Source organism: Cannabis sativa, chromosome X (assembly GCF_029168945.1).
Source record: "Cannabis sativa cultivar Pink pepper isolate KNU-18-1 chromosome X, ASM2916894v1, whole genome shotgun sequence".
In the NCBI taxonomy this organism is placed as follows: domain Eukaryota; kingdom Viridiplantae; phylum Streptophyta; class Magnoliopsida; order Rosales; family Cannabaceae; genus Cannabis; species Cannabis sativa.
The window spans coordinates 46,712,735-46,725,592 of NC_083610.1; the positions used below are offsets into that span (position 1 = coordinate 46,712,735).

A 12,858-nucleotide genomic window follows, 5' to 3' on the forward strand; every position below is an offset into this window, starting at 1 on the left:
GAAACGGGGAGAGAGAGAGAGAGAGAGAGAAAGAGAGGGCTGGGGAGGGAGGGCCGAGAGATTGGGGTTACGGTTAAGCAAAAAAGTTTAAGAAAGAAACAAGAAGAAAAAGAAAAAAATATATATTTTTTAATTTTTTTTTAATTTTTTAAATATTTATAATTATTTTTTAAAATTAATATTAAGTTTGAACCAATAAAATGAAATTTGTCGTAATAGTGTGTCTGGCACTGTGATTTTTTGGGGACAGAGAAGTGCGAGAATAAAATGGAATGGAAATTTAGAGTAATTTTACCTTCAAAAAATCAAATTTTATGATTAAGTGTTAACAAATTTAAGTTCGTCAATTTAGCCGCCAATATCCCATAAAATATGTATATTTAGCCTCCAAGATGAATAGGTCCTTGGCCTAAGATCGGCTCGAAATCAGTAATTGAATCACAATCCTTCAAGAGAAGATTTGACTCGCTATAAACATGATCCAAAATAAGTTATCTTTTTCTTTCCTCCTTCTTTTTAAACGTAAAAAATATAGGGGTAATAAAAGTTTGGGCTATTAGCCAAGTGTAGAGTTATAGACAACCAGGAAAATATAATAATAAAATTAATTCGTTTTCCCCCACTCTTCTATTTGATTTACTTTTTATCATGAGTAAAACATTTACACGCTATTCAAATAAAAGAAAAATTTCATTTAACCTACAAAAAAAAAGGAGAAATTAAAAGATCTTTTCATCTTATTGTTGTTGTGATGAGGCTGTAGAGTGTCGAACTTCTTGTGGCTCAATTATCATACATCTTGAAGGTGGACCACATATGCTTTAGAATTACCTGTATAAACACACACATAAATATAAGATAATTAGTTCTATAGAAAAACGGATTTTGGTAATTAGATAAATGCTATGATTAATAATAACTCCTTTTATGAGCTTACCGGTAGAAATACAAGGCCATGTAAGAAGCCAAGAAGAACCAAAGCAAGATACATTTGAAAGTAATATACCTGCAATTTATACATACATAAAATATATTCATAGACAGACATGGTCAATTAATCCTTGTGAAGTGTAATGTGGATAAATAAGAGCAAGAGAGATTTAAGTACCACAAAAACTTCGGTCCTTGAAAAGCAAAGAACAATGACCCCAACAAGCTTTGTTAATGTTATTCCACTGTATCACATATCAAAACACAAAAAATACTCTCATTATATACCGTCAACTGAAGTCCTCTCAGGAGACATTAACGTTCATTTTGTCTTTTAGACCATTTCGAGTTGGCTACACAGAGAGAGCAAGACAGTGCGAATTGTGCGCATTACACTGTAGCTACTGTACTTGTGAGAGAACATTTTTATATTGCTGAGAGTCAGGGCCGGCTCTGGACATAGGCGGGCTAGGCCTGTGCCTAGGGCCCACCTACTCTAAGGGCCTAAAAAAAAATCTTCCCCTTTTAAAATTATACAATTTTTTTGCTGATTTTGAAAAATACTATTTTTTTTCTAAATAAGGGCTCAAAAATAATTTTTACCCTATAGCCCACTACATTTCAGGGCCGGCCTTGCTGAGAGTACAAGTGTGGTGTGAGGTTCTTTGTTTCTAATATTGAAATTCTGACTTCTTCATAGTGGATTGAGTTCGTTGATGAGTACAAACTATTATAAATAATTGTGTTTACTTTGATTGGTTGGAGTTTTGGGTTGTAAAGGATTTACACATATATCTTTAGCATGATGGTATTGGTGTAAACCTAGAGTGTAAAGTATTCAAGTGCAGTTTTAGGCTTAGGTTGAAAATGTACCTGAGAACAGAGGCTCCCATTGTACCAAGAGCCTCCTTAATACGTTGATTATTATCTCCATTGCTTACCTGTTATATATATTATGATATTATGAAGAATTACCGACCGAAACGATGGACAAATTAATCAAATCCTTCTTTATCTTTATAAAAGTGGCGTTAGTAAATATGAATGATACTGACCGAGAATGCATGGGTCATGTGAACACAAAACTCAACCGCAATCCCAACTGACATTACAAGATTCACAACAGAGATTGCATTTAATTGGATCCCAAGAATCGCCATTACACCCTGCAGATCATTGCATCGTCAGGAGATATAAAAAGCTGATTTCAGGCTACTTAAAAAGAAAAAATGATTTGGGAGAGAATTAATATACCATGAGATCCACAACAATCATTACTAACACCAATAAGATGATTGCTGAACTCCAGAAACTATTAACCAAATGGAACCAGAAATCCAGTCAGGAAAATAAATTTATTAATTAAAAGGGAAACAGGGTTACCGTACGTACTAAAAAGCTAAAGTAATAAACATACTGACCTGCATGTAATTACTAAGCAAACGATAAATACCGCACCTGTTGAATCATGGGTATAAAAACAAAAATTAATTAACAATTAATAAAATGTAAACATGCATTCTTGTTATGCCTATTCACCTACATAACAATAGTAGCAATTACAGAAATAAATCAATTAACAATTATCTTTTATATAATCTGCCATATGTCTCCAAAAAGCAGCAGAAGTGAATCAATCCCTGGAAACTAATCTAAAAATAACAAGCTAAAGCTAAACAGTGGCCTATACATGACACTATGCTAATTGAGTTTCTTAAAGTACTAACCAATAGCTATTGAAAGGTTGATTAATGCGGTTTTCCATATATCAAGGTATTGCTCGAAAAACATATAAAACACCGAATATGGAAATATCTCTATCTGCACAAATTAAGAAACAATCAGTTTCACAATATAAATTACAAGAACGATAATCGTCACTTGTGGGAAGGGGTGGTGGTAACACTCTTGTACTGGAAAAGAAAAAAAACTTTTTCAGTCAAATTATGTATATTAGAGCCAGCAAGGCCAAGAAGATTGTCAGAATACCTTTAGAGAATCGGAAACTCTTGAGCTGAAGTCTCGTGCAGCCCTCAATGAATTTACGTAGTCACTCTTCAAATAAAATCATTGTATACAATCAGTCTTCCTTTGATATCGTGACAGAAAGGAACAGTATATAAAATCCTAATTAAGAGCACACCTGCTTGTTCAAAGGTGTATGATATGTACGGAATGATGATGCTTGAATTATACCAGTATCATAATCTGATTGACCAGAAGGAATAATTCAATTATAAATATTCTGAATTTGAATTAAATAATTCAATAATATTTTGCTGCGTCCAAAAATAATGAAGTACCCAATAATCCTACTAACCTTTCAGTTCCACACTGGTAGTGTAAGCCCCATGGCCACCTTTAGCACAGGCAGCAGATGGTAGAGCATCTAGGAACCATGGAAGTTTCTCCTTGAATTGTGTGGTAGATGGACGATCGTTCTGCAGATCCGAATGGCGGAAGCACTGGATTGGCAAAAATCAGTTGTGAGAAGAAACACATGTATCTAAAAGTGATTGGCAGGATTAAATATAAATCTTACCGTTGTACAATCTTTGCATACCCCTCCCAGGCTACAAAGTCCTCCATTGGAAGAACAGCAAGGAGGCTGAATCAAATAATTTGAATCAGTATGAAAGGGATTAACATAAAATGAAAGGAAGATCGCGAGACTAGAAAAAAGGTAAAGCTTTGTTAATGACCTGATCATCGGGGGGACAGTAAGTACTGTTGGTAAACTTCCGACAGCATCCAAATGCTTCTGGGGATATCCACACAAGAAAATCATCAAGCCATGAAGCAGCTGGCTTAGCAATGTAACTTGCTTCTGGAGTTGATGATGCTTTTGCAATCTACACAAGCAAAACAAAAATCATTTACCTGACATAATATCAACTAAGAAGAAAAGATAAAGAATGCTTAACCAAATTAAAGTCATTTGTCATTTTTGGAAAGCATTTCGCATAAATTTTAATGAGTTTTGAATCTTTAACATCAGCCACGTACTCGGGATATATCAAAAATAGAATTGAATAAAGTGACATTATAAAGAGTATATTTCAACCAATTACCCAAAAACTATTGATGCTCACCAAATACTATATTGATGTTTGCTAAATAAAAATACACTGAGATGAAGGATATACGTAAGCAATGACAAAAAGACACCAAGAAAAGGTTGTACCTCATTCAAAAGGGAGTCTGAATCACATTTACTAATAGAGCATAGCTGATTTGTATGTCTTGATTCTGCACTGAAAAAGAAAAGCAAAAGAAAAGAACCTTTCAGCATGAAAATACCACTACGGAGAGATAGCAACATCCCTCCATTTCGTAATAGTCATGATCTTTACATATATTCTAATAACCATAGTTAATAACAGTCTATGTGGTTATCTGTAGGAAGTCTATCCATGCCAAAGTTCATCCAAAGCCTACCAAATTAAATTCCAGAAAGAAAAAAGAACGATGCTGAAGTTATGGTTTCTTGGTACTAGATGTATATTGATACTTTCTACAAAGGCTGTCATCATTGTTTGATTATATTGCATGAATTTCGGATGCTTAAAATTATGACTGTGTCCATAGTAAAAGTAGTAATGAGCTGTATTTTGGTAGAGCTTTGTCAACTACTAACAGGGTAAATATTTTCTCATTTTTTAAAAATAACTTGATTCACAATTTAATGAATTGGTGAGATAAAGCTATCTGAAGCATTGTAAACGCCAAAAAGGTCAAGACAAAAATTGATTACCTGTAGTTATAATTCTTCACAACAAAATACAGAGGAGGTCCAATTCTGAGATATTCTGAAACATTATTGAAATAACCCTGCAAGTAATAGAATAAGGCATTATGACATTGAACAATAAGCTGCTAATTGACATAATGGCCCTGAGCTAGACCTGAAGGTAAGAATCTTGGGGAAGAACAACTGTTTGTTCCAAACCAGGTTCAATCCTTGTGCATAATGCCTGTAGTTAAGGAAAAGAACAAGTTGAGAAGCAGAACAAACACAAAAAATAACATCCATAAAAGCAAGAAGATATGAGCAAAATACAGAATAACTCACTATGCTAGCCAGTGTAAACCCAACAAAAATGGAAATGACAACTATCTTGACTCCCCAAAGACTCAGAATAGGTGCATGGATCTCCTGAAAAAGCAAATGCAGCACAGCAAGATTGAAAATGAAATTAACAAACGACAGTAATTGTGGAACTGTTATAAAAGGCACGTAAATTATTATCTTGTACATTTTACCATATGTAATAATGTGTGATGCATAAGTGAATAGAAGAAACATTTAAAAGTCAATTTTTTTTATGAAATAAACTTCATTAAATTCAGAATTCGAAATATAAAATATCCAGCAAAATAGCTGGAGCGTTAGTCACACAAATGCTACGATCAGTAAAGACCTAGAAAGCCTAGCAACAACATGTGCTAATCGGTTTGTTGATCGTCAAATAAAACGAATCTTAACATTGGGTAAAGAAAGCAATAAAGATACAGCATAAATATATTGGAAATTCAACCAACTTTATAGTACTTATTAGAGTAAGCACCTTCATATAACGAGCCAGCAAACCCGATTTTCTCTGACCAATACCTAAATTCCAGAAGGCATTTTTGAATCAGATATCATATAAATCTGAGAAGACAACAGAAAGGAAAAGCTAAAAAGGATATACTGTCCTAAAGTGTTAGAAGGAAGAAGAAGAGGAGGAAGCATTTTATGATACCTTTGTCAGCATTGGCATATGATGCCACTTTCATACATGGGAAGCAATCAACTCTCTTATCCTCAGTTCGCAAAAAGTCGAAAGCTATCAAAGCAACAAATGCAGTAACTTGCAAAAGAAAATCCAGAAGAACTGCTAATGCTGCAAAAAGAACAACCAAATAATGTCAGTTTCGTCATGAAGACAAATAATGTCACTTTTATTTGTTTAAAAGTGACAGTTCGGACCTGCAAACATGGAGAACACACGGCATGCTGGCATAGGAATGAAACTTCCAACAGCAAATGCTAAAACCTCTGCTACGCTAGCCAGTGTTATGGATGGCCCAACTTCCACAAGTGCATTGCTTATTCTCTCTTCTAAAGGCAACTCCAAAGGTTGACGTTTAACCGCATGTACCAATATACACATATTATCGACTCCAACCTGTTACGGAGATCAAGTTCAAAATATTACAGGCTAGAATAGAATAGATTACAAAGAAAATGGGTATTTCTGAACAGGTGATAAGGTAAAAATGTTTAAAATCACTGAAAGCTCAAAAACAATCATATTTAGTTCACAAGCTCCATAAACAAAGACACAAATAAAGTAAATTATACAACTTCTCATGACATAGAGGTACTTGCCCTATGGATTTATTTTTGAAAAAATGATATTTACTTTGTGAATCAAGTAGGATATGAATCCAGAAGCAAGAAAAAAACAAAAGAAACACATATACACACAGTACATCAGAAAACTATTAAAAGATTCACAAGAATCTAATTTGATACCATGAAAACAACTTACAGCTAGAACAAGAAATGGGATAACTTCCATAATGATGAGAGTAGATTTTACTCCAATAGCACTGAAAAATCCAACTGATCCAAGAACAGAAAGCATGACAAGCACAACTCCAGAGAGACCAAGCAACACCTGCCATAATCTCACAATTTTATAGCAACAATTTACCGTAAAATTAACCAATAGAATGAGTTGTTTACTAAAAGGAAAGATCAAAGTTGAACTATGGTTTTATGAATGTGACTAGCATACCTTGGAGGAAATGTAAAAAGAAGATAGTCGAGGAGTGTCACCCAAAGTAAGAGAAATATAAGCGAACATCACAAGGTAGCTTATCTATAGCAATAAAAGGCAGCATCAAGGAATAGAAATTACTTGAAAAGTACATTCCAATAAAACAACATCATGTTACAAGACAATAAATTTAGCATAAAATGCAGAAAAAACACTCACCACAATAGTGATGGCATCTGTGGTGCTCTCTCTTTTCAGTTCCTCTTCAATTGAACTTTCCGATGAAAAGGACAGCGTTAAATTTTTAGATTGCACCATTTGCAGCAATTCATCCTATCATAGACAAGATAGATAATAAGTGAAATGAAAATTCTGAAAAGGTGCCACCTTCTTATAAAAGACAAATGACTGGTGCCACAAATATAGGCCATTTCAGGTGTAGAGCAATTTATAATAGAAGACCAGACTAAGCTAATTTGCAATTGTAGAATTTATAAATAATATATGGATCGATAAAGAATGCTACATATTTTGTATGAAATTCAACATTGTGAAAATAATTCAACAAATGGAATGACTGAAGGAAAATAACAAACCTTTGCCATCTGGATATAAGCCTTTTCCCATGCTACTGCCTTTTCAGATAAATTCCCTCTTTTATCCACAGCATTGTTTACAGGGTATGTTACCATAAATGCTGAAGCCTGTCATAAATTAAAAATGAAAATGATCATTCACGACTTAAAGCAAGAAAAAATTATATAAAAAACTAGATGATTTCATAACTCAATGTGCCAGTGTTCTTCTTTTCCAAGTACTTGGGGATGTCTTACCACTTAAAAGCTTAAAAAATCTTAAAAAGTAAACAAGCAGGAAAAAAATTACCTCGGAATAGTTGCTTCCTGAAAAACCTCCTAATGCAGTGCTAGGATCGAGTGGTGCTTTAAATGCACTCATACATTTATCAGCAGAGGAGTAGTGCTGAAAAACATTAAACAAATAAAATTAGATATGCCAGTCAAGGAGCATCAGCATACTCTTGCTGGGAAACTAGTAAAGCCTTCAACAAATCCGAAATGCTTTAAATAGAATTAAACTTCTGTATCAATGATTATTCCAGAATTTTGCAACTTATTTGGAAGAAAGAAAAACATTTTGATGTATCCAAAAGTTAAAACAAAAAATGTCCATCATATCTCAATACACGTCATGTACATGGAGATGGTAGAAAGTAGAAAGTACCTCAAAGCAGTATTTGAGGTGCTCAACTCCACCAAAATTGTCATAATTGTCAGGATCCATTTTGAAATACTGTCACCAAGAATTATAAGGGGAAATTTATTAATTATGAGAGAGAAAAAGAACAGCATAAAAATGATTTTTTCTTTTTAGAAATAAATATAGCATTTCTGACTTTTATCTAACCTAGAATTCAAAATCAAATTTCAAATAAGCCAAGCAAAAATTCTACCTGTAGCACACTTTGAGTAGCACAATCTTGGTCCAGTGGCTTCATGCAAATATCAGCAAGAGATACTGGTGATCCAGAAAAATTAGCACGGAGTCCATCTACCTGGCATACAACTAATCTATAAAATTTGCCAGCTAAAAACCATGAAAAATAGATTACGTAAGATATCATACTAGGTGGATAAACACATACCTTCTTCTGAATTTCAAAAAGTAAGTTGATGTTTGCCTCAGTCACAATACTTGGCGACTTGCCATCAGCATCAGGAATAGTTGCTAATATAAGCTGAGAAAGAACATAAAGTGTTAAGATCATGGAAAATTACAATTTCTTGCTTCTTGAGGATGTGGCAGTGTATAATATTAAGCAACCAACTTAATGAAACACATAAAAAGATTGCTTTCTAGAACCTGTTCGATTCGGTAAAAAGGAGCTAGATGGTTATCAAAAAACTGCTTCTCCTCAGCTGCTTTACTCCCTGGCCCTACCCACAGCTGAAACAGAAAATACAGCAATGTTGAAAAGGCATGAAAAAATACATTAACCAATATTATATAAGGTTTAGTACAACAAGTACATGCACAAATTTGTCAAGTTAAAATATAATAGCCCATATACATGAGGAATAAGATTAAGCAGGAGACCTCAGAAGCCTTGTCAATATAAGCATAAGCAACTATCGAAATGTGTTACTACATAAGTGATTCTCAAACTCCAATAATGTCATTTAAGTTAAGTCTCTATCTATCTAGTGCTACATGAATATTATTTGATATTGAAAAAGTGCATAGAAAATAAAGCTACTGGTACTACAACAAACCTTTTCAGGACGTGTCTCCACCTTGAAACGAACTAGACCCAAACAGAGAACAAGAACTATTGCCAAAGATGAGCACAAAACTATGATTGGATTTTTTGCAACCCATGTTCCGTACAACCTGGAAATATGGTGTTAGAAGTCATCCAAAATCATTCTTGTGAATTCATTCAAAAGCTGGGCATATAGAAATCATTATGATTGAATGATGACAGAGACAGTGACCTGAAAAAATTGGACATGTAACCTTGAACGAGAGAAAGTTGCACTCCATTTCTACTTTGAGAAGCATCTTCAAGCATCTAATTAAAAAAATTCCATTGGTTAGATTACTATACAGAGAGAAACAGGACAAACAAGTAATAAGTAAGCGAAACTCTATCTAAACAAAGTACACAAAAAATGGAGAAGAAATATCAGTATGTGCACCTGAATCGATGGATTCTCTTCCTTCTGTCGGTTTACAGAATGGAGTTCACCACCTTCCATAGTATTCCACAGTGGTTTAGTTCTAGAGGCAGGTTTCTTTTGTCCATTCAAATAAAACAAGCGCCATCCCAGAAATGCAGAAACTAGAATTATATATAAGATAGCTACAGCAATGTCAATACACTTGGCCTGCATCATAGGAAAAAAATTAAAAAAACTGTATCAGTGGTGTGCAAACTAACGTAACTACAAGAGTTTTTCAAATATGAAGGTAGAGGAGATATATTCACTTTGACAGATCCAAGTTGCACTGAACAGGAGCCTTCTTTATGGGAAGGAGGAGGAGCTGAATTAGAACAGACTGGAGATGCAGGACAATCACCACATGAACATCCCAGTGATATATCACCACACGAATAAGTAGATACATTCATAGGTTTCATTCCAGATGACTCAGAAATATTTGACTGAAATGCTATGGCATACGGTGAACCTGGTACATTAGCAGGTGCTCGTCTACCGATAAAAGCGAACCACTCTGAAAATATCATAGGTTAAGTATTAAAAAAAAAAGGACTCAAACTCAATACTGCAAAGACCAAAGGAGAATAGCTTAAAGCTGTCACAAACTAAAAGAATCGTCCATCAAAAGATGCCTTCCAAAAAGTCATCCCAATTTGAGACCATATACAATATTAACTTTGGCAGCACAGGTAAGTTACAAAAATACTTATGAAGGTACTTTAGCAACTGGCTTTACCCCTTTCAATACAAATTTTAATTTTGAAACATCATAGAAGATAAAGAGACTGAATATGGCACTAGAAGAGAGCGAAAAAAGATAAACTTATTTGCGGGGATGCAGTTCTAGCAAGTAATCTTCAAAAGGGTCAGAGTTTACCTATAAAATTTTGAGCTCCAGCGCCTATAAACTCTAGAGCACGAGAATTCATGGTACCAAACTTCACATCTTTGCAGGATTCATACAACCCTTCACCAAAAGCATCAGTTATATAAAAATCAATCCCATCCACGGTCAAATTGTTACTAGCCTGAAAATGGGAAAAAAAACTAATTTTAATATTCGTAGTAGAACTTAAAAAGTATGTTCACTAAAACTCTTATTAATGTTATCGAAAATGTTCTTTGGGATTTCAGAAGGATTTGCCAATAATAATAAAAAAAGAAATTAAACAAAAGACTGCAGGTTTGCATGCATGAAGCTGGTTCAAAAACATTATAAAAGCAATAATAAAATGTATTAAAGACAGGAAGAAACTGCAGACCTTGGATATAGAAGTAACATTGATAAATAGACTTTGATTTGGAGAGCAGGTGAGCTCACAGAACAAATTCAGAAAGTTTCTCAAGCATGCTGGACAACCAACAAGAAAAGGAATCGCCTGTACGATACATTATGCATACATATGTTCATATATACAAATCACACAACAAAATAAAATACACAAAAGAAAGAACTCATTATTAAGTAACAATACAATATTAGTATTAATTTTGAATAGATGAGAGAATGAATCTTACCTGCTGAACTTGAGTCCGTAAGGTGTCAAACTGAGATTCTGTACAACAAACATTACCAGTAATGGTAGGACATAAGCTTTGGATCTTGGACGAGAGCAAATCATCTGGCTGTAATATTAAAAATATTGATAAGTAAAACTTTTAACCATTTTAATTAATAGTAAAAAAATATATATTTATGCATATACAAATATATAGATATATATTTCTACAAAATATATGTATAAATAAATACCTTGACAGATGGGGAACCACGAGGACAATTTAATACTTTGCCATCACTACGTTTTCCACAAATGTCATACATAGCACAATACCCTTCTGAATGCCTCTCTCTAAACGGCAACGTTAAAAAATAATTAAAATAATAATAATAATCAGATTAAGATAATTTTTTCCACAATACTAAATTAATTTTCATCAAAGAAGGGAATATACTGAATCAAAAAGCTTTTTTCAGTCATATTTTCTTTAATACTGAATATAATCAACTAATAAAGCGAAGAAACAAAATAGTGAGCGATAAATCAAGTCAGAGAGCAGAAAGGAAATGAAATTAAAGGAAGGAGTTACCCTGTAACAGCATTAGGTGTCAAAAGTAACCGCATTTCTGACCTCTCGGCGTTTGCTGAACTTTCAATATATAAGACCTGTTTATATAAATATTCAACAATTCAGTACAATTTACTTAGAAGAAAGATCCAGAATAAAGATTCTTTATTAAACAAATAAGATTTCGATATATTTTCTTTCAGAAAAAATTATCTTCAGTTTTATCCTCTCTGAAACTGAATTTAGAGAACTCTTTTTTAAAAAATGAAGCCAGTAATAACTAGCTACAGAGAGAAAGAAATGGAATAATGGTGATGGTGAGGGAAAACAGAAAAAGCATGCCTGAAATACAAAAATAGAAAGGAAAAGCCCTAAACGATTCCTCATTCTCCTCTTCGTTGATGAAGCTCCCGCTCCGGTCATCAATGGCGTTGAAAAGTAGAAGAAGAAGAAGAAGAAGAACTAGAGAGAGAAAGTAAGCAAAGCAAAAGTTAGCTGGTGCGACCTTTATAGAGAGAGAGTCCAATGACCAATGTCTTCTACGGTTGAGAATCCGTATTTATAGTTACTCAGTCACAATAAGAGTCTCCAATACCCGTTGGCGAAGGTGTAAACAGAAAAAATTCCCTTTCTCGAAGAGGGATTTCAATATGTTAACGCAATTACCAATTTATCCTTGCTTTCGGCCAGTTTGTCCGATAATCATACTATTTCTCTTTAATCATTTTTTCGGCGTGGAAGCAGAAGGGACAGTTTCGTAAATTCAATGCAGTTTGTTTTCTAACGCTTAGCAGTTTGTCAGACTGTCACAACAAGATATATGTAAAAAAATTAACACTAATCTAAAAATAAATTGGATTGTTATAAGAATATATTTTTTTTGGGGTCATTTTTATATTTTTACTGTCACAAAATAAGTTTTTTTTTTTCACATTTTATACTCTAATAAATTTAAAAAAAAATATTGTGTTAAAGTTTTAAAATTAAAAAAATATTATATTTTAATAAAATAAAAAAATAACTCTAAAATAACATGAAAACAACTCTAAAATAATTAAATAATAACTACAAAGTAACCAAAAATAACAAAACAATAACCTAATTGCAATATGCAAAATAATATTAGTTCTTCAATATGTTTTTGTATTACGATTTTTTTATTTAGTTTTGATAAATTAATTTATCTTTTTTTTTTACTACTACATTATTTTTTTTTTCATAGAAATTGTTGTTATAATTTTGTACTTAAATTTTTTTTTAAGTTAGTGACAGTTAAAATGATAATTTATTTTTAAAAATTAAATAAAATAATTACATTAATAATAAAAATAATAAACCATATGATTTTA

General features: G+C 33.0%; 1 protein-coding gene across 2 annotated transcripts; it reads right to left on the reverse strand.

The window, feature by feature from the left end:
• Positions 1–925: 925 nt before the first annotated feature.
• On the reverse strand, positions 926–12,110 carry LOC133031762 (uncharacterized). Of its 2 annotated transcripts, XM_061105409.1 has the most exons (38): positions 11,852–12,110; positions 11,531–11,607; positions 11,193–11,292; positions 10,958–11,065; positions 10,702–10,818; positions 10,317–10,467; positions 9,706–9,953; positions 9,416–9,604; positions 9,212–9,288; positions 8,990–9,107; positions 8,580–8,663; positions 8,362–8,454; positions 8,170–8,271; positions 7,941–8,009; positions 7,584–7,679; positions 7,295–7,402; positions 6,918–7,031; positions 6,717–6,800; positions 6,468–6,596; positions 5,903–6,101; positions 5,676–5,816; positions 5,499–5,542; positions 5,003–5,086; positions 4,836–4,904; positions 4,685–4,761; positions 4,115–4,184; positions 3,633–3,782; positions 3,473–3,538; positions 3,251–3,395; positions 3,074–3,138; positions 2,920–2,985; positions 2,658–2,751; positions 2,352–2,388; positions 2,185–2,242; positions 1,986–2,096; positions 1,804–1,871; positions 1,109–1,175; positions 926–1,006 (listed from the first exon to the last, which is right to left on the reverse strand). In XM_061105409.1, exons 1-38 carry the CDS (start codon positions 11,930–11,932, stop codon positions 926–928), a joined length of 3,837 nt encoding a protein of 1,278 aa, XP_060961392.1. In that variant the 5' UTR covers positions 11,933–12,110. The 2 variants fall into 2 exon arrangements, 1 of the variants encoding a protein (XP_060961392.1); XR_009684840.1 differs by lacking the exons at positions 926–1,006; positions 1,109–1,175; positions 1,804–1,871; positions 2,658–2,751 and having other exon boundaries at positions 2,015–2,096.
• Positions 12,111–12,858: the final 748 nt, after the last annotated feature.